Source organism: Trachypithecus francoisi, unplaced genomic scaffold, assembly GCF_009764315.1.
Source record: "Trachypithecus francoisi isolate TF-2019V2 unplaced genomic scaffold, Tfra_2.0 Lachesis_group12, whole genome shotgun sequence".
In the NCBI taxonomy this organism is placed as follows: Eukaryota; Metazoa; Chordata; class Mammalia; order Primates; family Cercopithecidae; genus Trachypithecus; species Trachypithecus francoisi.
Genome location: NW_022681457.1, coordinates 65,886,016 through 65,911,203, shown reverse-complemented (window position 1 = coordinate 65,911,203; position 25,188 = coordinate 65,886,016). Strand labels below are relative to the sequence as shown.

The 25,188-nt window shown below is 43.4% G+C and overlaps 2 protein-coding genes across 16 annotated transcripts in view; one reads left to right on the top strand and one right to left on the bottom strand.

The window, feature by feature from the left end:
- ZNF529 (zinc finger protein 529) overlaps positions 1-15,224 on the bottom strand; it is a 29,306-nt gene extending 14,082 nt beyond the window's left edge. The window contains exons 1-2 of one of the 3 annotated variants that reach the window (XM_033225935.1): positions 15,090-15,224; positions 14,230-14,289 (exon numbers count right to left, since the gene is read on the bottom strand). In XM_033225935.1, coding sequence (XP_033081826.1) covers positions 14,230-14,243 — 14 coding nt within the window. In that variant the 5' untranslated portion in view covers positions 14,244-14,289; positions 15,090-15,224. Of the gene's footprint in view, positions 1-14,229; positions 14,290-15,024 lie in introns of all 3 variants that reach the window. The other 2 variants (XM_033225938.1, XM_033225937.1) reach the window with 2 other exon arrangements.
- The window catches only part of ZNF382 (zinc finger protein 382), a 57,958-nt gene continuing 47,983 nt past the window's right edge, over positions 15,214-25,188 (top strand). For 4 of the 13 annotated variants that reach the window (XR_004440802.1, XR_004440795.1, XR_004440793.1 and 1 more), the window contains exon 1: positions 15,267-15,391. The gene's annotated coding sequence lies outside the window, so the exon portion shown is untranslated. Of the gene's footprint in view, positions 15,392-15,527; positions 15,843-16,679; positions 16,760-25,188 lie in introns of those variants that run through there. The other 9 variants (XR_004440801.1, XR_004440794.1, XR_004440798.1 and 6 more) reach the window with 9 other exon arrangements.

The window sequence follows — 25,188 nt, the reverse complement described above, 5'->3', positions numbered from 1 at the left end:
ACCATGCCTGGCTAAATTTTGTATTTTTAGTAGAGATGGGGTTTCACCATATTGGCCAGGCTGGTCTCGAACTCCTGAGCTCGTGTTCCACCCACCTCGGCCTCCCAAAGTGCTGGAATTATAGGCATGAGCCACCACGGATGGCCAAAGTCAGTAACTTGAAGAGATATTTGCAGTCCTTGTTCATGGCAGCATTATTCACAATAACCAAGGTATGGAAACCTAAGTGTCCATCAGTGGGTGGACAGATAAAGTGTGCTTGTATGTGTGTGTATACACATAAGTGTCAATTATGTATCAGTAAAACAAAGGGGGGTGGTTATCCTTATGCAGCAAACCTATATTTCAAAACTTAGGACCATTTCAAAACTTAAGATGAAAAGACATTTCCAGATAAAAACTGAATTTACTGCTAGCTGACTGACCTTAAAAAGTACTCAAGGAAGCTCTTTAGGCTGGTGATCCCAGGCAGTAATACAAATCCATATGAAAAAACAAAGAGAAGAGGCTGGGTGCGGTGGCTCACACCTGTAATCTCAGCACTTTGAGAGGCTGAGGTGGGAAGATCACCTGAGGTTGCAAGTTTGAGACCAGCCTGATCAACATGGAAAAACCTGGTCTCTACTAAAAATACAAAATTAGCCAGGTGTGGTGACACATGCCTGTAATCCCATTTACTCGGGAGGCTGAGGCAGAAGAATCACTTGAACCCAGGAGGCGGAGGTTGAGGTGAGCAGAGATGACGCCATGGCACTCCAGCCTGGGCAACAAAAGCGAAACTCTGTCTCAAAAAAAAAAAAAAAAAAAAAAAGGAGAAGCAAGGCAATTTTATGCAATTATAAAAGACAGTATACATATATATCTCTTCTCCTCTTAACTGATAGACAAATTTTATGAAACAATGTATATATTATGTATTATTGGGGCCATAACATACAGAAATGTAATATATTTGCTAATAATAACACAAAGGCGGCAGGGGAAAGCAAAGTTGTACTGGGCTAAGGAAATGAATCCAGATGGTAACTCCAATCCATCTGGACCTCATGAGGAGAACCCAAAGTGAGAAATCAGACTGACAAAATAAAAGTTATAAATGTATAAAAGTTCTCCTTTCTTCTCATTTTTTTTTAAAACATAGATTTATTTGGCTGGGCGCGGTGGCTCAAGCTTGTAATCCCAGCACTTTGGGAGGCCGAGGCGGGTGGATCACGAGGTCAGGAGATCGAGATCCTCCTGGCTAACACGGTGAAACCCTGTCTCTACTAAAAAAATACAAAAAACTAGCGGGGCGCGGTGGCGGGCGCCTGTAGTCCCAGCTACTCGGAGGCTGAGGCGGGAGAATGGCGGGAACCCGGAAGGCGGAGCTTGCAGTGAGCCGAGATCGCGCCACTGCACTCCAGCCTGGGCGACACAGCGAGACTCCGTCTCAAAAAAACAAAAAAAACAAAAAAAAATAGATTTATTTAACGTAAAAATTACAACGATTGGTTGAGTTCGAAACATCTGTAGATGTAATGTCAAGGCCAATATTACTACAAGAGAAGATGAAAGGAAACAGAGTTATATAGGAGTAACATTTCTCTATCTCACTTGAATTAAGCCAATATAAATCAGAAGCTGTTTCTGAAGTAAGACATTCGGCAGAATAAATCTCTGAGCAGCAAAGTGTTCAGGGTGCTGCTCAGCTTCTCTTAACTAGAGTAACATGTGAGAAGAAACAATACAAAGATGGGATTTATAACACGGAAGCAAAACATAGAGATTTGAAAATTCTCAGCCTGAGCATGTAAATCAAAAGGTATTTAGGAAAGTAAACCAAGGGTGTGACCAAGTGACTTTTTGATAAGAGTGTGGCTAGAAAGAAGCCAGGTGCTTTTCATCATGACAACAGGAGAATGAATCCAATGGCACTTCAGAGAGCTTCGAGGCTGCTCCTCCCATCACAGGCCCAGTGTGCAAGGGCCTTGAAGGCAGGATGGTTTCAAGGGAAGGGCCTAGAGCACTCATGGGGCTTGCTGCCCGGGGCTGCCTCAAGTCTCTGCCCCTCCCATCCCAGCACAGTGCTCCTTGGCTGCCCTAGCTGTGGCTCCAGTGGGCCCAGGTGCAGTTTAGTCCTGGCTCTGGAGGGCAAAGTGGTGAACCTCAGCATCCACATGCTGCTGATTTTGCAAGTGTGCAGAGTGCACAAGATACAGAAGCATGGCATCCTTCAAAGATTTTTTTTTTTTTTTGAGACAGAGTCTCACTCTGTCACCCAAACTGGAGTGCAGTGGTGCGATCTAGGCTCACTAAAACCTCCACCTCCCGGGCTCAAGCAATTCTCTTGCCTCAGCCTCCTGAATAGCTGGGATTACAGGCATGTAATGCCTTGGAGAGCCCCAGGACCTAGACAGAGACCCACTACAGACGCAGAGCCACTGCAGACACTCCCCCCTAGGGCAATGTCCAGTGGAGTCATAGAGGCTGTGCCACTCCCCAAACCCTAGACCTGTAGAGCCAGCAGAATGCAACATGGGCCTGGGAGAGCCAGTGTCACCTGACTCCAACCCATGAGAGCTGCAGTATGAACTGTGCACACCAAAGCCATGGTGGCAGGGTCCCTTCAGGCCTTTGGGATCCAACTCCCATCCCAGTGTGTCTGGAACATGTGCCAAGGAGTCAAAGATGATTATTCTCCAGGCTTAAGGTTTACTGTTATTTGCCCTGTTCAGTTTTGGACCTACTTGGGACCAGTGACCCATACTTTCTTATCTGTTTTGGAATAGAAATGTCTGTCCTGGCTGGGCGTGGTGGCTCACGCCTGTAACCCCAGCACTCTGGGAGGCCGAGACAGGCGATCACCTGAGGTCAGGAGTTCAAGACCAGCCTGACCAACATGGAGAAATCCCGTCTCTACTAAAAATACAAAAAAATTAGCTGGGAATGGTTTACGCATGCCTGTAATCCCAGCTACTTGTGAAGCTGAGGTAGGAGAATCGCTTGAACCTGGGAGGCGGAGGTGGCGGTGAGCCGAGACTGCACCACTGCACTACAGCCTGGGCAAAAAGAGTGAAACTCTGTCTCAAAAAAAAAAAAAAAAAAAAAAAGGAAAAATAAAGAAATATCTGTCTTATGCATCATTGAATTTTGGAAGCACGTAACTAGTTTGGTGTCACAGGTACGCAACTAGAGAGCAATTTGCCTCAGGATGAATCACCACATGATTTAGATATCAAGATGAGACTGCCCTTTAAGTTGACTTTAAAGTTTATGCTGAAATGAGTTTTAATACTTTGGGGGCTATTGGAATAAAATGAATGTATTTTGTATGTGAGAAAGACATGAATATGGGGGGAGGGAGTCCAGGGGCAGAATGTAACATGTCTTCTCCAAAATTCAGATGTTGCCAATGTGATAGTATTAGAAGGTGGAGCCTTTAAGAGGTGATGAGGGCTCCTCCCTTTGTGAATGGGATTACAGCCTTCCTAAAAGAAGCTCAATGCAGACTTCCTTGTCCTTCTCCCTTTTGCATGTGAGGACACACGTCCTTTCTGGAGGATGCAGCATCAAGGCACCCTTGGAAGAAGACAGTTGAACCTGATGATGCCTTGATCTCGAACTTCATAACCTCCAGAACTGTGATATATTTCTGTTCTTCATAAATCAGGTATTTTCTTATAGCAGCACAAACAGACTAAGAAAGTTGTCTATGGGTGACTCAGCTGCAAAGCTGCAAGAAGATTGAGAGTAAGACAACAGAAACAACAGTCAAGCTGAGAACTAAATCAGGAACACAATCCCGTTTAAAATCACCACTAAAAGAATAACATACCTAAGAATACAGCTAACCAGGGAGGTGAAAGATCTCTACAATGAGAACCACAAAACACTGCTCAAAGAAATCAGATGGGCTGGGCACGGTGGCTCAAGCCTGTAATCCCAGCACTTTGGGAGGCCGAGACGGGCGGATCACGAGGTCAGGAGATCGAGACCATCCTGGCTAACCCGGTGAAACCCCATCTCTACTAAAAAATAAAAAAAATTAGCAGGGTGAGGTGGCGGGCGCCTGTAGTCCCAGCTACTCGGGAGGCTGAGGCAGGAGAATGGCGTAAACCCGGGAGGCGGAGCTTGCAGTGAGCTGAGATCCGGACACTGTACTCCAGCCTGGGCGACAAAGCGAGACTCCGTCTCAAAAAAAAAAAAAAAGAAAGAAATCAGATGACACAAATGGAAAAATATGGTAGGAAGAAACAGTATCATTAAAATGGCGATACTGCCCAGGGCAATTTATAGATTCAATGCTATTCCTATCAAACTACCAAGGACATTCTTCACAGAACTAGAAAAAGCTATTTAAAAATTCACATGGAACCAAAAAAGGGCTTGAATAGCCAATGCAATCCTAAGCAAAATGAACAATGCTGGTTGCATCACATTACCTGACTTCAAGCTATACTACAAGGTTACAGTAACCAAAACGCAACGGTCTTGATACAAAAACGGACACACAGACCAGTGGAATAGAATAGAGGACCTAGAAAAAACGTCACGCACCTACAACCGAGTGATCTTTGACAAAGTCAACAAAAATAAGCAATGAGGAAAGGACTCCCTATTCAATAAATGGTGCTGGGATGACTGGCATATGCAGTGTGGGGAAAAGAAAGAGAGATCAGCCTGTTACTGTGTCTATATAGAAGGAAGTAGACATAAGAGACTCCATTTAGTTCCGTATTTGAAATGCTGTTAATCTGTGACCCTACCCCCAACCTTGTCCTTGCAAGAAACATGCGCTGTGGTGACTCAAGGTTTAATGGATATTGGGCTGTGCAGGATGTGTCTTTGTTAAACAAGTACCTGAAGGCAGCTTGCTGGTTAAAAATCCTGCCCGTCCCTGGGCAATGGAACATCTCCGGGTAAAACCCATTGTGTGCTTTGTTTACTGAGCAAGGAGAAAACCGCCTTTAGGAATAAGGTGGGACTTGCTGGAGCAATGCTGCTAAAGGTTTATGGAGATGTTTGTATATGCATCTCAAGGCACAGCATTTTCCTTTAAACTTATTCATGTTGCAAGGATTTTTGTTCATATGTCTTACTGCTGATTTCCTCCCTACAATGATCCTATTGTCCAGCCACTCCCTTATCTTTTTGATGGCAAAGATAATTATCAATAAATACTAAGGGAACTCAGAGGCCGGTGCCGGTGTGGGTCCTCTGTAAGCTGAGCGCCGGTCCCCTGGGCCCCGCTTTTCTTTCTCTGTATTTTGTCTCTGTGTCTTATTTCTTTTCTCAAGTCTCTCGTTCCACCTAATGAGAAACACCCACAAGTGTGGAGGGGCAGGCCACCCCTTCATGCAGAAGAATGAAAGTGGACCCGTACCTTTCAACATATACAAAAATTAACTCACGTTTGATGAAAGGCTTAAATGTGAGAACTAAAACTAAAAATCCTAGAAGAAAACCTAGGAAACACCCTTGTAAACATCAGCCTTGGCAAAGAATTTATGACTAATTCCTCAAAAGCAACTGAAACAAAACAAAAATTGACAAGTGAGACCTAACTAAAGAGCTTCCGCTCAGCAAAAGGAATTATCAACAGAGTAAAAAACACCCTACAGAATCGGAGAAAATATTCACAAACTATGCATTTAACAAAGGTCTAATATCCAGAATCTACAAGGAATTTAAACAATTCAAGCAGAGAACAACCCCACTCAAAGTGGGTAAAGAATATGAACAGGGCCGGGCGCGGTGGCTCAAGCCTGTAATCCCAGCACTTTGGGAGGCCGAGACGGGCGGATCACGAGGTCAGGAGATCGAGACCATCCTGGCTACACGGTGAAACCCCATCTCTACTAAAAATACAAAAAACTAGCCGGGCGAGGTGGTGGCGCCTGTAGTCCCAGCTACTCAGGAGGCTGAGGCAGGAGAATGGCGTAAACCCAGGAGGCGGAGCTTGCAGTGAGCTGAGATCCGGCCACTGCACTCCAGCCTGGGCGACAGAGCAAGACTCCGTCTCAAAAAAAAAAAAAAAAAAGAATATGAACAGACCCTTCTCAAAAGACATACAAGCAGCCAACAAACACACTTTTTAAAATGCCCCGCACCACTAACCATCAGAGAAATGCAAATCAAAACCACAATGAGTTAGCCATCTCATATCAGTCAGAATGGTTGTTAAAAAGTCAAAATGAACAGATGTTGGTGAGGTTGCGGAGAAAAGGGAATGCTTATACACTGTTGGTGGGAGTGTAAATTAGTTTAGCCACTGTGGGATGCAGTTTGGAGATTTCTCAAATAACTAAAAACAGAACAACCATTTGACTCAGCAATCCCATTACTGGGTACATACCCAAAAGAAAATACATCATTTAACCAAAAAGACACATGCACTCATGTTCATCACAGCACTATTCACAATAGCAAATACACAGAATCAACCTAGGTGCCCTCAACAGTGGCTTGGATAAATAAAGTGTGGTATACATATGTCATGGAATACCATACGTAAAAAAGAAAAAATCATGTCCTTTGAAGCAACATGGGTGTAGCTGGAGGCCATTATTCTAAAAGCATTAATGCAGAAAAAGAAAATAAAATACTGCATGTTCTCACTGCTAAGTGGGAGCTAAACACTGGGTACAGAAAGACATAAATATAGGAACAATACACACTGCAACTACTAGAGGCAGGAGGAAGGGAGAGAAACAAGAGTTGAAAAACTATTGGGTACTAGGTTCACTACCTGGAAGACAAGATCAATTGTACCCCAAATCTCAGCATCATACAATATACTCATGTAACAAACCTGCAAATGTACCCCCTGAATCGAAAATAAAAGTTGAAAAAAGAAACCAAAAACAAAAATAAAGGAGAAACTAAAACATACCCAAGTAAATAAAAACTGACGAACCTCATTTGAAGACATGCCATAATAGAAAAGCTAAGAGGGCCCTGCAAGTTGGAATAAAAAGACAGTAGAAAGTAACTCAAAGCCACGTACAAAAATGAAGAACAGGCCGGGCGCGGTGGCTCACACCTGTAATCCCAGCACTTTGGGAGGCCAAGGCAGGCGAATCACAAAGTCATGAGTTCAAGACCAGCCTGGCCAACACGGTGAAACCCTGTCTCTACTAAAAATAAAAAAACTAGCTGGGCATGGTGGCACACGCCTATAATCCCAGCTACTTAGGAGGCTGATGTAGGAGAACTGCTTGACCCCAGAGGCGGAGGTTGCAGTGAGCCGAGATCATGCCACTGCACTCATGCCTGGGTGACAGAGTGAGACTCAGTCTCAACAACAACAACAAAAAAAGATAAAGGTAGCTAAATAGGCAAATACAAAAGTCTATTGCATCTTGGGCTTGTAGGTCCTTTTTATTTCCCCAATATGATTTAAAAGACTAATGAATGCACAAAACAGTCATTACAAACCAATGTTAAAGGGCACACAATGTATAAAAATGTAATCTGTGACAAAACAACATGAAAAGGAGCAGAACTGTATAGGAACAAGTTTTGGATATACTATTAAAGCTAAGGAGTGTGCAACAGTTTTGACTTAACAAGTCTGGAATTTTGTTTATTTGAGACAGGATCTCACTCTTTTGCCCAGGCTGGAGCGCAGTAGTGTCTGGAATGTTTAAACCTTACCTATTCCAAAGAAAGTTCTAGCCCTTGACTAACACCTAGAAGATAAATTCTGGCCCCCGGAATAGCCAGCTTTTATTAATTTTAATGTGATCCTTTCACTAGTGGTAAAACAACAACAACAACACTTTTCTGAGTTGTGTGAGTCCATCTAGCAGTCAGTGAAACTGAAAGTGGTCTTGGAGTTCCCTGACCAAAGTTTATTAATTCAAACCAGTTATTTGTAAATGTAAAATATTCACTGTAATCTCCAGAACACATGCTAAGAAAACAATCAGCTTATATAAAAGAAATGACAAGGGAATTAAAATGGTACAGTACAATAAATCAATTAAAAACAAAAGGAGGCCAGGTGTAGTGGCTCATATCACGAATCCCAGTACTTTTGGGAAGCTGAGGCAGGCAGATCGCTTGAGCCCAGGAGTTCAGGACCAGCTTGGCCAACATGGTGAAACCCTGTCTCTACCAAAAATACAAAAAAATTAGCCAGGCATGGTGGTGCTTACTTGTGGTCCCAGCTGTTGGGGAGGTGGGGGGTGCAGGGGTCGGGGGCTGGAGCTAGGGTGGGAGGATCACTTGAGCCCTGAAGGCTGAGGCTGCAGTGAGCTGTGATTGCACCACTGAACTCCTGCCTGGGTGATGGAGTGATACCTTGTATCAAAACAAACAAACAAACAAACAAAAAGGGCCAGGCCTGGTGGCTCATGCCTGTAATCCTAGCACTTTGGGAGGCCAAGAGAGATACATCACCTGAGGTCAGGAGTTCGAGACCAGCCTGGCCAATATGGTAAAATCCCATCCCCACTAAAAATACCAAAATTAGCCTGGTGTGGTGGCAGGCACCTGTAATCCCAGCTACTTGGGAGGCTGAGGCAGGAGACGTGCTTGAAGGAGGCGGAGGTTGTAGTGAGCCAAGATCACGCCACTGCATTATAGCCTGGGCAACAGAGCAAGACTCTGTCTCCAGAAAAAAAAAATAAAAATTCATATGACACTGCAAGAGATTCAGAATAGCCAAAACAAAGCTGGAAGACTGGTATTTCCCAATTCAAAACTGACTATAAAACCACAGTAATCAAGACTGTGGGGCACTGAATATGGATAGATATATTGATCAATGGAATAGAACTGGGTGAAAATTTAAACCAGTGTAACTAGGGTCAAGTGATTTTTGACAAGGTTGTCAATCTAATGAAATCGAGGAAAGAATAGTCTTTTCAACAAATAGTGCCAGGAAAATTGAATATCCACATGCAAAAGGATGAAATTGCATAATTCCTTAACAACACATAAGAAAAGTAACTGAAAACAGATCAATGACCCAAATATAGCAGCTAAAACTATAAAACTCTTAAAAGGAAATGTAGCAGTAAGTCATCATGAACTTGTATTTGGCAATGGGTTCTTTTTTTTTTTTTTTTTGAGATGGAGTCTCACTCTGTCACCCAGACTGGGGTGCAGTGGCGCCGTCTCGGCTCACCGTAACCTCCACCTCCCAGGTTCAAGTGATTCTCCTGCCTCAGCCTCCTGAGTAGCTGGGATTACAGGTACCTGCCACCATGCCTGGCTAATTTGTTGTATTTTTAATAGAAGACGGGGTTTCACCATGCAGGCCAGGCTGGTCTCAAACTCCTGACCTCAAGTGATCCACCCACCTCTGCCTCCCAAAGTGCTGGGATTACAGTCTGAGCCACCACATCTGGCCTATATTCGGCAATGGATTCTTAAATGATGACACCAAAAGCACAAGCAGGAAAAAGAATTTTGATAAATTAGGATTTATCAAAACTAAAAGCTTTTATGCATCAAAAAGTCATTATAGAAGAAACTGATAAGACAGCCTGCACAATGTAGAAAATATTTCCAAATCATATATCTCATAAGCATTTAACATCCAGAATACATAAAAACTCCTACAACTCAGCCCAACAAAAAGACAAATAGCCCAAGTTAAAAACTGGCAAAAGATTTCAGTAGACATTTCTTCATAAAAGATGAACAAAGGCCAACAAGCACATGGAAAGATGCTCAAAATCATTACACATCAGGAAAATAATAACAGAACCATGAGAATAACATCAGCAAGATGACAGTTGAGGAAGCTTCAATTCCCTATTTTCTATTGAAACATTTAAAAAACAACTAGAGACTAGCTAAAATATCTTTGTAAGGGTCTGGAAATCACTCAAAGACTGTAACTATCAAACAAATTCCCAGTCAAGAGAAAGCTACTTCAAAATGGTAGTGACTTTGTTGATTATGTTACTGGTGCCCTTATTCCATCTCTAGTGCAGCCTGGAAGAAGCAGCCCAGTTTCCCATTTCCCCGCTTCAGGCCAGAAGGAACAAAGCAGAGCTTATCTGGAACATGCCAATCTGTCTGCGGGCTCCTTGAGGTACTGAGGTACTGGTTTCTCTTTTGTCTGATTTTTTTTTGAGACGGAGTCTCGCTCCGTCATCCAGGCTGGAGTGCAGTGGCGTGATCTCGGCTCACTGCAACCTCCTCCTCCTGTATTCAAGCAATTCTCCTGCCTCAGCCTCCTGTGCAGCTGGGATTATAGGCACCTGCCACCACATCTGGCAAATTTTTGTATTTTTCATAGAGACGGGGTTTTACTATGTTGGCCAGGCTGGGCTCGAACTCCTGACCTCAAGTGATCCATCTGCCTCGGCCTCCCAAAGTGCTGGGATTACAGGCGTGAGCCACTCTGACTTTTGAGTTTTGACATGTAAAAAGCTGCACAGCTCAGATCTCAGGCAGGTAAAAGCCACAAAGGACAGTGGGTACTGTGGTGCATCAAAGCTAAAACACTATTAAAACTAGAAATAAGTGAAGCAGCACTGCAGGATATAAGATCAATATGGAAAACTCAATGATATTTTAATTGCCTGGACACCTGTGGATACTTGGAGCAAACGATTACCGGTGGAAAAATATAACATCAAGGACCTAAAAAGCAAGGATGAGACCCTATGGAAATTAAGGCATTTGAAAGCAGTTATGCATATTGGGGAAACTGGTAAAAGCACATACACAGGTGCAAGCACAGGCATGCTACAGACCCCGGAAAAACATAAGACTTTAGACTTTCACCCTGAGATGATCCCAAGGCCCTAATTAGTGAAGATCTTCTCTAACGGTCTGCAAAAATTAGGAGAAGTAGCAGTTGCTTCAAATGCCCAATTTTCTTTTTTTTTTGAGATGGAGTCTGGCTCTGTTGCCCAGGCTGGAGTGCAGTGGCTGGATCTCAGCTCACTGCAAGCTCCGCCTCCCGGGCTTACGCCATTCTCCTGCCTCAGCCTCCCGAGTAGCTGGGACTACAGGCGCCTGCCACGTCGCCTGAATAGTTTTTTGTATTTTTTTTAGTAGAGATGGTGTTTCAACGTGTTAGCCAGGATGGTCTCGATCTCCTGACCTCGTGATCCGCCTATCTCGGCCTCCCAAAGTGCTGGGATTACAGGCTTGAGCCACTGCACCCGGCCCAAATGCCCAATTTTCAACAAAAGACTGCAAGGCATACAAAGACACAGGAAAACAGGGTCCCATCAAAGGAGCAAAATAAATTACCTTTGAAGAAACAAAACCATTGGACTAACTAGAAAAAGACTTTGTAAAAGCTGTCTTAAATATACTTATAGAACTAAAGGAAAACTGAAAAAGAACTAAAAAGGAAATCAGGAAAATGACCTATCAACAAAGAGAAATAAATTATTTTTTAAAAAACTGGCTGGGTACAGTGGCTTATGCCCATAATCCCAGCACAGAGGGAGGCTGAGGTGGGCAGATAACATGAGGCCAGGAGTTCCAGACTAGCCTGGCCAACATATTGAAACCCTGTCTCTACTGAAAAAAAAAAAAAAAAGAAATTGCTGGGTGTGGTGGTACACAGCTGTAGTCCCAGCATCTCGGGAGGCTGAGGCATGAGAATTGCTTGAGCCTGGGAGGCAGAGTTGCAGTGAGCCGAGATCACAGAACTGCACTCCAGCCTGGGTGACAGGGCAAGACTCTGTTGCAAAAAAAAAAAAAAAGAAGAAGAAGAATTGGTTTAGAGTGGTCAAACCCTGTACATTCCAAAGAATAGTCCTTGACCAGCTCCTGGGAGATAATCTCTGAGCAGTTAGAGTATCCTGCCTGATAAGAGAGTCTATGTATATCTGAGGTCTTACCCATGCCAGATAGCTTTTGTAACAATGTGGTTTATGATAAATACCTGTACCAATCTGACTTCTGGATAGGCTTGACTAAGTAGCTAAGGTCAGTGTATAGAATCTTCATGACCACATGACTGATCCTCAATAAAAACCCCAGACACAGGCCAGGGCAGTGGCTTACACCTGTAATTCCAACACTTTGGGAGGCAGAGGCAGGGGGATCACTTCAGCCCAAGAGTTCAAGAGCAGCTTGGGCAACATGGCAAAACTCCATCTATACAAACAACGCAAAAATTAGCCAGGTGTCGTGGTGTGTGCCTGTAGTCCCAGCTACTCGGGAGACTGAGGTGGGAGGATCCCTTGAGGCCGGGAAGTAGAGGCTACGGTGAGGTGTGACCACACTACTGCATTTCAGCCTGGGCGGGAGAGCGAGACCCTATCTCAGAAAAAAAACAAAAAACAAAAAACTGACGAGACCACAAGAAAACAAAGCAAAACAAAAAACTCTGGAAACCATGGCTTAGGAGAACTTCCTTGGTTGGCCATGCTTTACATCTGTATTTGCACATTGTTGCTGGGAGAATCAGGTGCTGCCCGTGCAACTGCACTGGAAGGCTGTATCGGGTTTCTCCCGATCTTTTGCCCTATGCAACTTTTCCCTTTGCTGATTTTAATGTGCATCTTTTCATTGTAATGAGCAATAACCATGAGCATAACAGCTTTTCTAAGTTCTGTGAGTCCTTCTAGCAAATCATCGAACCTAAGAGTCAAATTGCTTTAAGTTAATAGAACATTTGCAAATCTGGCTTTTAAAAAATTCATTTCAAGTGCCCATCAAAGTTAACTTTATATTTTCATTGTTCTTGATTTACAGAAAATGTATGGGGAATACTAAGAATCTTCACAAACCAGCTTTTTCTTCCCTTGCAGATAAGGATTTAAAGTGCCATGCCTTTATTAAATTCTCTAGGGTTATGTCCATATTAATGTATCCAGGCTTCACAAAGACCCTAAAGCACTGATATAATTATTGTCCACATTCTATACCAAGAAACTGTAAACTGGAAAAATGAGTAACTATTAACCCCTTTGAAATGTAGTGTGAACATATAACTGAATTTTAAATTTTTTTCTCTTTTCCTAAGCTAATTAACACAGGATTACACTTAATTTTAATTAACTTAAATTTAAATACAAAAGCAATATAAATGTTTTTCTATTAAACGCAACTTTATTGTGTTGGTAGGACTATAATTCACCGTAAACACTGAAAATTTAGCATCCAAATTGACACATGCAGTAACAATAAAACATACACCAGATTTTGAAAACTTGGTATAAAGATATGAGTGTAAAGTACTTCAGTGTATTCATATCATTATATGTTGAAATAATATTTTGGATATATTGGTTTAAGTAAAATACATTGCCAAAATTAACTTCAACTGTTTCCTTTCCTTTTTAAAATGTGTTTAAAGCTGGGCACAGTGGCTCACACCTGTAATCCTAACACTTTGGGAGGCTGAGGTGGGTGGATCACCTGAGGTCAGGAGTTTGAGACCAGCCTGGCCAACATGATGAAACCCCGTCTCTACTAAAAATACAAAAATTAGCCAGGCATGGTGGCGAGCGCCTGTAATCCCAGCTACTTGGGAGGCTGAGGCAAGAGAATCACTTGAACCTGGGAGGCAGAGGTTGCAGTGAGCAGAGATCGTACCATTGTACTCCAGCCTGGGCAACAAGAGTGAAATGCTGTCTCAAAAAAAAAAAAAAAACAACAACTGTCTAATGGAAATTTTTAAATTACCTAAGTGGCTTTATATTATATTAGTATTAGACTGTGCTGCTTTAGACTCAAACACCACTGTATCAGGCTGCCTCTCACCATCTATAGCAATATGTTGTCTGAATCAGTAACACTGCCAAATCTCAAACAAGATTTGGTTGTCACCACTTAAATCCCCTCATGAATGTTCTGGAAAAACTCCCTGCCCTTGTTGACATAGCCTTCTCTGCACAAAACTCCTATCATATTCCCACTCCTAGATGTCTCCAAAGCCAACTTTGTCACTTACTGATTAATACCTACCATCTCCTATCTTGATTTGTTTGCAAATCAAGTCTATAAATAAGATCAAAGGTATCTAGTGTGCTATTCTACTTAATCACTCATCTCCTCCTTAACAAATTACATTCTAAAAAAATGTTTTAACTTCTCCTCCTCCCGGAGTTGTATTTCTATACCATAAGAATCCTTTGGAAAAAAAGAAGCACATGGGGGAATTGAATGATTTCAATTCACATAATCGGTATGTGAATATTCAATGAAAAGGAAATGGGCATTTGGAAAGTCACTGGAGGACAAGGGGACCCATCTCTACGGTCTTGTTGTTAAATGGGAAGGGAAGGCCAAGGGACACGTAAATGAACAAAAAAATAAACTAACCTTGAGCTGGCCATTAGTACCAATGCTGTCTTCCACTTCAGGGGGCCTTCACTTGCAGAACTACATAACCAAGAGGGAGAAAGGACTCATGACATCCTGGACTGGTTAAATAAGAACACACTGTTCACCACCAGAAAAGCCCATCACACACAACAAACACACCCAGATCGAAGAGGGAAACTAGAATATTGTCGACTCCGCCCTGTATCCGAGAAAAAGGTACGACCAAGGCCTAGAGGTGTACTCTTTAAGTTCACAGCAGTTTCCAGGGGACACAGCTCAGGACATACTGTAGTTCTTTAATGTATAAATGGCCTCTAAATTCATGCAAGAGGAGTTATCCCAGGAATGAATACTACACTACACCTATGCCTTCCCCTTTCCCAGGAAACTTCATTTATCTATCGTATCTATCTATCTACCATCTATCTATCATCTATCTATCTTCTACATATCTGTCTAATCTATCTATATGCGTGTGTGTGTGTAAGACCTCACGAAGAGATTACATCACAAACATCCCAGAGTCGGAAAAATGACGTTTTACCCAAAACAAACTCCTACAGGCTCAAGAAAAAAAAAAAGCCCCTACCCCGTTCATACTTATAGTTGGTCAGTCACAACAGTGCTGTCACACGATCACGTTACCATAGACCAGGGTCACACGATAGGCCCCGCCCCTACTCACCGTCCTATGAGCCCGATCAAAGAGCACCCACGGAACACACTAGGGTCTCGTCACACACACACATACATACACACACACCACAATGACGCCATAACAAGCAACAGCACCAGCAACCATCGTCCGCAGCTCCCGCGTACAGAGGCCTGAGGCTCCCGGCTCCACGTGGACTGACCTCGCCTGGCAGCGCGGGGACACTTCACCGCAAGCTCCTCCCGCAGCCTGGCCCGAGTCAGGCTTAACTCAATAACCAAAACACCGGAAAGAGATGCAAAGGTCAAAGTTCATCCGCGGCCCCGGGGCCTGTGGGAAACGTAGTCCAACAACGAAAGCGCTCTGAAGCTCAAGCCGAGCCCGTTGGCCGCAACCAGGCCACAGACTTCTGGAGTTTCCGGGTGCGTAGACCCTTGCCCTCGGCGGAGGCTGCGGCTGCGCGTCCTGGCGCGGAAGAGGCGGCTGGTGGTCCCCGGCGGCAAGGTGAGGTCGAGGCAGTAACCGGGAACTCAGGCTGGGAGGGCAGAATGAGGAACAGGAAGTTGGGGCGAGGGTGACCGTGAGGGAGGTGGGGGGCTGCGGAAGTCTAGGTGGCCCCTGCCTCACCTCTGGAAAGAACCGGAAGCCCGGGCTGCGGAGGGTGAAGGGAGTCGCGGACCGGCTGTACAGCCGAGGAGAAAACCCGGACCCCAAGCTAAGGGAGGCCGAAGAAGAAACTGGAGGGCCGGGCTGGGAAGGCCCTGAAGCGGGTACCAGCTTTAGGCCTGGGAGGGTCGAACGGAGAACTCGGAGCCTGAGTCGGGCGAGGTTTTGCTCTACTGTGGCTTCTAAATGTGGGGGCCTCAGGATGTGATCCGTGGTCGTGAACCGGAGGGTGACTTGGAGTTTTTGTCCGTTTTGCACTATGAGAAAGCCTCGGAATGGAATCTGGCAGGTAGCGGAGGCTCAGTGTGTGTGTGTCCGCCCTAGTGCGTGTTTTACACTGTTGACGAAAAGACTCAAACTCTAAAGTATTTGAAGAGACTTATTTTGAGCTAAATATGAGTGACCAATGGCTGGTGGCACAGCCCTCAGAACATCTTGAGAATCTGTGCCCAGGGTGGTCGGGATTTATGTGGTTTTATACCTTTTAGGGCAACATGAGACACCAGTAAAATACATGTAAAATGTATATAGATTCGCTCCGAAAAGGCGGGACAACTGGAAGGTGGGTGGCCTTCCAGGTCATAGATAGATTCAAAGATTATTTGATTGACAATGGGTTGAGAGTTATTGACGTAAGACTTAGGATAGCAGGTAGCAGGCTTCACACAGAAAAGAGTGTAAATGTTTCTTTTCAGACTTGGGGTCTTTTTTTTATCAGTAATTCCAAAATGGAGGAGGGTATAATGAGGCATGTCCGACCAGCCCGCCCCCCGCCTTTCTATCATGACTTTACTAGTAGTTTTTCAGGTTAGGAATGCCCTGGCCAAGAGGAGGAGTCCATTCAGATGGTCTGGGGGTGCTTAGGATTTTATTTTTGGTTTACAACACTAGCAGCACCGGAAAGTTTGCTGGTGTCCTTTGCAGTCAGTTTCAAAGCAGAGACAGCCATAGTTCTGATTTGTGTCACTGTAACTGTCAGTTCTGGAATTCCATATTTCTCCTTTAGTTTACCCTAATGTCTGCGAGATTTCATGTGTAGTTCAGTTTTCTTTTTCTGAACAGCACTACATTGTGCAAATAGACCACAATTTGTGTAGTCATTTTTCTGTTGTTGAACATTTGGCAGGTTTTATACGTTATGAATAAAGCTGGCACTTTCCCATTTCTCCTGGGCAGATATTTAGAAGAAAAGTTGCTGGGTAATTGGTAAGTTTACATTTAACTTTCCAAGAAGCTGATAAGCCTTTTAGAATAATTAGTTGTGATTTGTGTGTGAGATTGTGTAACTGGAATAAGTAGTTTCTGAGTTTGCTTTGCTATGTTCGTATGGAATTATGAGATGGGCTCAACAGGGTTGTGAATGTCATGTAGGGTCCATAGGATTGTGGCTTACTGGAGTAGGTGAGATCACAGGAAACAATGTGTCTGTACTAATTGTTGTTTATCATGGTTTTGTGTGTACATGATAACTGAAAATGGATCACTATGTAAGTGATGTTAATGACTGAAGAACTCTGTGTGTGTAGTGTATGTCATTTTGCTTGCAGAATTATGATAGTTTCTAATAAGTAAAATAGCATAAGCATTGGAAACTAAGAGGTAAAATTATAATTTCTAGATGACAGGGTTGCAATAACTGGAAACAAAACAAACAAAATACAAACTAAATCCAATATGTTGAAATGAGGAGGACTCCATATGTAGCACAGAAGAAAAATACTTTCATCCCTACCACTTTCAACAGTTATATAGATTTGAGGTTCCCTCCCACACACCCCCAACCCACCACCCCCTGCTTGCCCCTGGATGAAATTGGGAGTGACTTAATGCCCTCCTAAATCACTCTAAGCCAAGTAAAAGTACTTGAAATACTAAAAATCACAAGGTCAGCCTTGTAGTAATTAAAATAGTCATTTTCTGATTAAAATGTTTACTGTGAAAATCAAATTTCAAACTTCATTTAAAAGAAAAATTTCTTTAAACTGTCTGGAGCCTACAGTGTAATTACTTTCTTCTCTACTTCCCAACCTGTATTACTAAATAGTTACTATCTAGCATAATGATTGATTTTTAATAGTAAATGTTTATTAGTTAACTAGGCAGGTTTAACCAAGTTGTAGAAACTCTAAAGTAAGAGGTTTCACATGTTTTTTTTTGTTTTTGTTTTCTTTTTTTGAGACGGAGTCTCACTCTGTCACCCAGGTGGGAGGGCAATGGTGTCATCTCTGCTAACTGCAACCTCCGCCTCCCGGGTTCAAGCGATTATCCTGCCTCAGCCTCCCGAGCAGTTGGGATTACAGGCGCTCGCCACCACGCCTAATTTTTGTATTTTTAGTAGAGACAGGGTTTCACCATGTTGGCCAGGCTGGTCTCCAACTGCTGACCTCTTAATCCGCCCACCTCAGACTCCAAAGTGCTGGGATTACAGGCGTGAGCCACCGCACCCAGCCTCATGTGGCTTCTTTTGCCTCCCTTCTCTCTGTGTTGTTCACATTTTTAAAAAAAGAATCCAAAACAGCAAGGGTCCTTTTCTGCAAATTATAAAAGCTATGGCTGAGAATGTTTCTTCTCTCCTTTCTGAAATAGTCTTTCCCCCAGGATATCTGAGCATTTGCCTACCATGAAACTTGCATGAGATAGGATTCTGTGGGGAAAAGAGATCAGACTGTTACTGTGTCTATGTAGAAAGAAGTAGACATAAGAGACTCTATTTTGTTCTGTACTAAGAGAAATTCTTCTGCCTTGAGATGCTGTTAATCTGTAACCCTAGCCCCAATCCTGTGCTTGCAGAAACACGTGCTGTGCTGACTCAAGGTTTAATGGATTTAGGGCTGTGCAGGATGTGCTTTGTTAAAAAAGTGCTTGAAGGCAGTATGCTTGTTAGAAGTCATGGCCATTCGCTAATCTCAAGTACCCTGGGACACAATACACTTCCGAAAGTACCCAGGGACACAATACACTGCTGAAGGCCACAGGGACCTCTGCCTAGGAAAGCCAGCTATTGTCCAAGGTTTCTCCCCATGTGATAGCCTGAGATATGGCCTCCTGGGAAGGGGAAGACCTGACCGTCCCCCAGCCTGACACCCTTAAAGGGTCTGTGCTGAGGAGGATTAGTGAAAGAGGAAGGCCTCTTTGCAGTTGAGATAAGAGGAAGGCATCTGTCTCCTGCTCCTCCCTGGGAATACAATGTCTAGGTGTAAAACCTGATTGTACGTTCTATTTACTGAGACAGGAGAAAACCGCCTCAGGGCTGGAGGTGAGACATGCTAGCAGCAATACTGCTCTTTATTGCACCAAGATGTTTGTGTATGGGCACATCAAAGCACAGCACCTTTTCTTAAACTTACCTATGACACAGAGACCTTTGTTCACATGTTTTCCTGGCTGACCTTCTCCCCACTATTACCCTATTGTCCTGCCACATCCCCCTCTCCGAGATGGTAGAGAGAATGATAATAAATACTGAGGGAACTCAGAGACCAGTGCCGGCTTGGGGTGCGGGTCTTCTGTATGCTGAGTGCCAGTCCCCTGGGCCCACTTTTCTTTCTCTATACTTAGTCTCTGTGTCTTATTTCTTTTCTCAGTCTCTCATTCCACCTGATGTGGAGGGGCAGTCCACCCCTTCAGGATTCCCCATTTTCTTTTATTCCAGTCAGATAACCATGTTGCCTTCTCCAAGTTTCCCTTCTAACTGTAACTACTGTTCACTTAACAATTGGGTATTTCAGCCAGGCGCGGTGGCTCATGCCTGTAATCCCAATACTTTGGGAGGCCAAGGTGGAGAGATAATGAGGTCAGGAGTTTGAGACCAGCCTGGCCAACACAGTGAAACCCTGTCTCTACTAAAAATACAAAAATTAGCCGGGCGTGGTGGCATGCGCCTGTAGTCCCAGCTACTCAGGAGGCTGAGGCAGGAGAATTGCTTGAACCCGGGAGGCGGAGGTTGCAGTGAGCCAAGATCGCGCCATTGCACTCCAGCCTGGGTGACAAAGCAAGACTCCGTCTCAAAAATGATAATAATAATAATAATAATGATTGGATATATCACTCAGCACTCCTTTCACTCCCATAAACAGAAACATATTCCCTTGAATTATATTACTTTCACAAACCTTTTTTATACAGATAGTGATTTGATGTCTAGATAGTGAGTACTCAGGAGAGCCCATAAAAGGGAAAACCTCATCATGTCCACAAATCTCAGTTTACTAGTGAGTGATTCTTTTTCTTTTCTTTTTAATTTTTTTTTTGAGACAAGGTCTCTCTGTCACCGAGGAGGGGGGCAGTGGCGCAATCTTGGCTCGCTGCAGCCTCAACCTCTCAGGCTCAAGTGATTCTCCCATTGCAGTCTCCTGAGTAGGTGGGACCACAAGCACCCACCACCATACCCAGCTAATTTTTGAATTTTATATTTTAGGTGGAGACAGGGTTTTGCCACCTTGCCCGGGCTGGTCTCAAAACTCCTGAGCTCAAGCAACCCGCCCTCCTTAGCCTCCCAAAGTGCTAGGATTACACGTGTGAACCACCACGCCCGGCCCTACTTTGTATCTAAGTTGAATGGGTAGATCACATTATTATTAACAGCATATGGGAAGAGGGAGGTCCTCCCATGTTACATTGTTCTCCTTGCCCCTTCTGGTCATGTTGCACCACTCTTTCCCTTCTAGTCATATCCCAGGGGGCCTTGTCCCATTTATACAGCTCCATTCTACTCCCATCCCACCAGAGGCATGGGAGTAGTCTGATTGAAAGATCAGATAGAAGAGTGTACTCTCTTTTTTTTTTTGAGATGGAGTCACCCAGGCTGGAATGCAGTGGCATGGTCATGGCTCACTGGAGGCTCAAACTCCTGGGCCCAAGCGATCCTCCCACTCAGCCTCCTGAGTAGCTGGGACTACAGGCACATGCAACCACATGCAGCTATTTAAAAAAAAATTTTCTGTTCATTAGTTTGGTCTCAAACTCCTGGGCTCAAGTGATCCTCCTGCCTTGGGCTCACAAAGTGCTTAGGATTACAGGCATGAGTCACCACGCTCAGCCAAAGTCTACTCTTTATGTTCAGGAAAGCACTGGAGAAGAGAGAGGACAAGAGAAACAGATCCGTGGTGACAGGAGCCTAGGAATAGAGTAGGCCTTCAGTCTTGGTGGAAAAATAAATGGTATTCTAAGCCTTTGGACGCTAATTTCAGTACCACCCACTCTTTTTCTCTTGTTCATTCCTCCCTTAGATTTTTTATAAAATGAAGAACTCAATCCATTTTTTTTTTTCTGTCATTCAAGTGAGGAGCAAGAATAAAGGGTGTGGGGGAGTTTTTTTTTTTTTTTTTTTGAGACAGAGTCTCACTGTGTTGCCCAGGCTGGAGTGCATTGGCGCGATCTCGGCTCAGTGCAACCTCACCATCCCAGGTTCAAGTGATCATCCTGCCTCAGCCTCCCAAGTAGCTGGGACTACAGGTGTGCACCACCACACCCAGCTAATTTTTTGTATTTTTAGTATAGACAAGGTTTCACCATGTTGGACAGGATGGTCTTGATCTCTTGACCTTGTGATCCCCCTGCCTCAGTCTCCCAAAGTGCTGGGATTACAGGCATGAGTCACCATGCCCGGCTGGGGGAGATTTTGTTTGTTTGTTTTTTTGTATTTTTGAGATGAAGTCTTGCTCTGTCACCCAGGCTGGAGTACAGTGGTGCAATCTCGGCTCACTGCAACCTCTGCCTCCTGGGTTCAAGCGATTCTCCTGCCTCAGCCTCCGTAGTATCTGGGATTACTGGCAAGCGTGCCACCACACCTGGCTGATTTTTGTATTTTTAGTAGAGATGGTTTCACCATTTGGCCAGGCTGGTCTCAAACTCCTGACTTCAAGTGATCTGCCAGCCATGGCCTCCCAAAGTGATGGGATTATAGGCGTGAGCCACCGCACCCAGTCACATGTAGTATTAAGTTGGGTATTTGCGGCTGGACACAGTGGCTCACACCTGTAATCCCAACACTTTGGGAGGCCAAGGCGGGTGGATCCCCTAAGGTCAGGAGTTCGAGACCAGCCTGACCAACATAGCAAAACCCTATCTCTACTAAAAATTAGCCGGGCATGGTGGTGGGCGCCTGTAATCCCAGCTACTCGGGAGGCTGACACAAAGAATTGCTTGAATCCAGGAGGCGGAGGTTGCAGTGAGCTGAGATTGCGCCATTGCACTCCAGCCTGGGAGACAGAGTGAGACTAGGGAGACTCCGTCTCAAAAAAAAAAAAAAAAAGAAATTCTAAGCTGAGAAAGCTATTTAAAATCGGTCAAGAAAAAGATATACATTAGTATAAGAAAGTTGGCATGGCTATAGTAATACCAGATAATAGCCCTCAAAACAATGTATATTGCAGGAGATAGGTAACAATCATAAAAGCGCAGGTCATTAGGAATTTGCATATACATTTGTCACTTAACTACAGGGATACATTCTTAGAAATGTGTCATTAGGTGACACATTTCATGCAAGCATCGTAGAGTACACTAACACAAACAGAAATGGGGTAGCCTACTACATACCTAGGTTATATGGTATAGCGTATTGCTCCTAGGCTACAAACCTGTATAGCATATTACTGTATTGAATGCTGTAGGCATTTATAACACAGTGGTATTTGTGTATCTAAACATAGAAAAGGTACAGTAAAAATACTGCATAAATTATTAAAAAATGGCACACCTGTACAAGATATTTGCCATGAATGGAGCTTGCAGGACTGAAGCTCTGGGTACGTCACTGAATGAGTTGTGTGAGTATGCTAAGGACTAGGACATTACTGTATACTACTGTAGACTTTACAAGCAGTACACTTAGGCTTCACTAAATTTATTTTTTAAAGTTTTCTTCAATAATAAAGTAACCTTAGCTTCCTGTGATATTTTTACATTATAAACTTACTGTTTTTTATCTTTCTGAATTGTAATAACACTTCACTTAAAACACAGACACATTATATAGGAACACAAAAATATTTATGTCCTTACTCTATAGGCTTTTTTCTATTTAAAAAATTTTTTATTTTAAAAATGTTTGTTACTTTTTAAACTTTCTTGTTAAAAACAAAGACACACACGCTTTAGCCTGGGCCTACACAGGGTCCAGAGTATCAGTATCACAGTCTTTTACCTCCGCATCTTGTCCCACTGAAATGTCGGTCTTCAGGGTTAATAATATGCATGGAGCTGTCAACTCCTATGAAAACAATGCCTTCTTCTGGATACCTCCTGAAGGATTTGCCTGAGGCAAGTTTTTTGTTTGTTTGTTTGAGACAGAGTCTAGCTCTGTTGCCAAGGCTGGGGTGCAGTGGCATAATTTCACCTCCGCCTCCCAGGTTCACAGCATTCTCCTGCCTCAACCTCCCAAGTAGCTGGGACTACAGGCACCCACCACACCTGACTAATTTTTTGTATTTTTAGTAGAGACAGGGTTTTACCGTGTTAGCCAGGAAGGTCTCAATCTCCTGACCTCATGATCCACCAGCCTCCGCCTCCCAAAGTGCTGGGATTACAGGTGTGAGCCACCACGCCTGGCCACCTGAAGCTGTTTTACAGTTACCTTTTCTTTTTTTTAAATAAGTAGAAGGATGGAGTACAGTCTAAAATAATAATACTAATAGTACAATAAATACATAGACTAGTAACGTAATCATTTATTATTATCACCTATTACATACTATACATAATTGCATGTACTATACTTTTGTACAACTGGAAGCACAGTAGGTTTATTTACACCAGCCTCACCACAAACACCTGAGTGATAATGTTGCACGACAACATCCACAAGTGACAGGAATTTTTCAGCTCCACTGTAATTTATGGGACCACCATTGTATGTATCCATCATTGACTAAAATATTGTTACCTGGCACATGGCTGTATGTGTTCATCAGGAATATGTACACTGGTATGAACCTATAATGAGAGTGTTAAATTTCATGAAGCAAAAACTAACAGAACAAAAGAAATAAACAGATCCACAAGCATAATTGGAAATCCACAATTATATCTCAGTAATTAATAGCATTTGTAGGCAAGAAACTTAGTAGTATATATAATCAGCTCTTCATATATGCACATTCAACCAATGGCAATGCACAAATACTCAGGAAAAAAAGACAGTAAAAATACAAATTTTAAAATACAGTATAACGTTTATATAGCATTTACATTGTATTAGGTATTACAAAAAATCTAGAGATGGTTTAAAGTATACAGAAGGATGTGCATAGGTTATATGCAAATTGTACACCATTTTATGTAACAAATTTGAGCATCTGCAGGTTTTGGTATCCACAAGGTGTCCTGGAACCAGTCCCCTGTGGATAGCAAGGGACAACTGTACAGAAGATGCGAACCAAACCAGTCAACATGACCTAATTGTTGGTTTACAGAACACTATACCCACAATTGAAAAATTGTACATTCTTTTCATGTACATGAACAATCCCCACGATAGACCATAGGCTGGACCATAAGTCACAATAAACTTCAAAAGATTGCCACGTTACAGGGAATGTGCGTTAGAAACCAGTAATAAGAAACCTATACTGGCCGGGCGCGGTGGCTCACGCCTGTAATCCCAGCACTTTGGGAGGCTGAGGTGGGCGGATCACGAGGTCAGGAGATCAAGACCATCCTGGCTAACACGGTGAAACCCCGTCTCTACTGAAATAATACAAAAAATTAGCCGGGCGTGGTGGCAGGCGCCTGTAGTCCCAGCTACTTGGGAGGCTGAGGCAGGAGAATGGCATGAACCCAGGAGGCGGAGCTTGCAGTGAGCCGAGATCGTGCCACTGCACTCCAGCCTGGGCAACAGAGCGAGACTGTCTCAAGAAAAAAAAAAAAAGAAACCTATACAATCCCTCAATCCCTCAATACATGGAAATTAAATAACACACTTCTAAATCTGCAGATCACTGAATAAATAAGGGGAAAATATTTTGAACTATGAAATTTGACAGCATGTCAAAATTGGAAGGATACAGCTAAAGCAGTGTTGAGAGGAATGTTAAGTACTTAAAAAAAGAAATTCATAGCAGCATTATTCACAATAGCCAAGAAATAGGTACAACCCACATGTCCATCAGTGGATGAGTGGATAAACAAAATGTGATAATATGATTTGGATATTTGTTCCCTCAAAATCTCATGTGGACATGTGACCCCCAATGTTGGAGGTGGCGCCTAGTGGGAGGTGTTGGATTATAGGGGTGGATCTCATGAATGGCTTGGTGTCCTCCCCATGGATATGAGTTCACCCTATAGCTAGTTGTTTAAAAGAGCCTGGCACCTCCTCCCTCTCCCTTTTGTTCCCTCTTGCCATGTGACATGCTAGCGCTCCCTTTCCCCTCTGCCATTTTTATAAGCTTCCTGAGGCCTCACCAGAAGCAGATGCTGGCACTATGCTTCTTGTACAGCTTGTAGAACCATAAGCTAAATAAACCATTTTTCTTTATAAATTACACAGCCTCAGGTATTCCTTTAGCAGCATAAAACAGACTAATATATGTGGCATACACATACAATGTAGTATTATTCAGCCTTGGAAGGAAATTTTGACATATGCTACAATGTGGCTGAACCATGAGGATATTATTCTAACAAGCCAATCA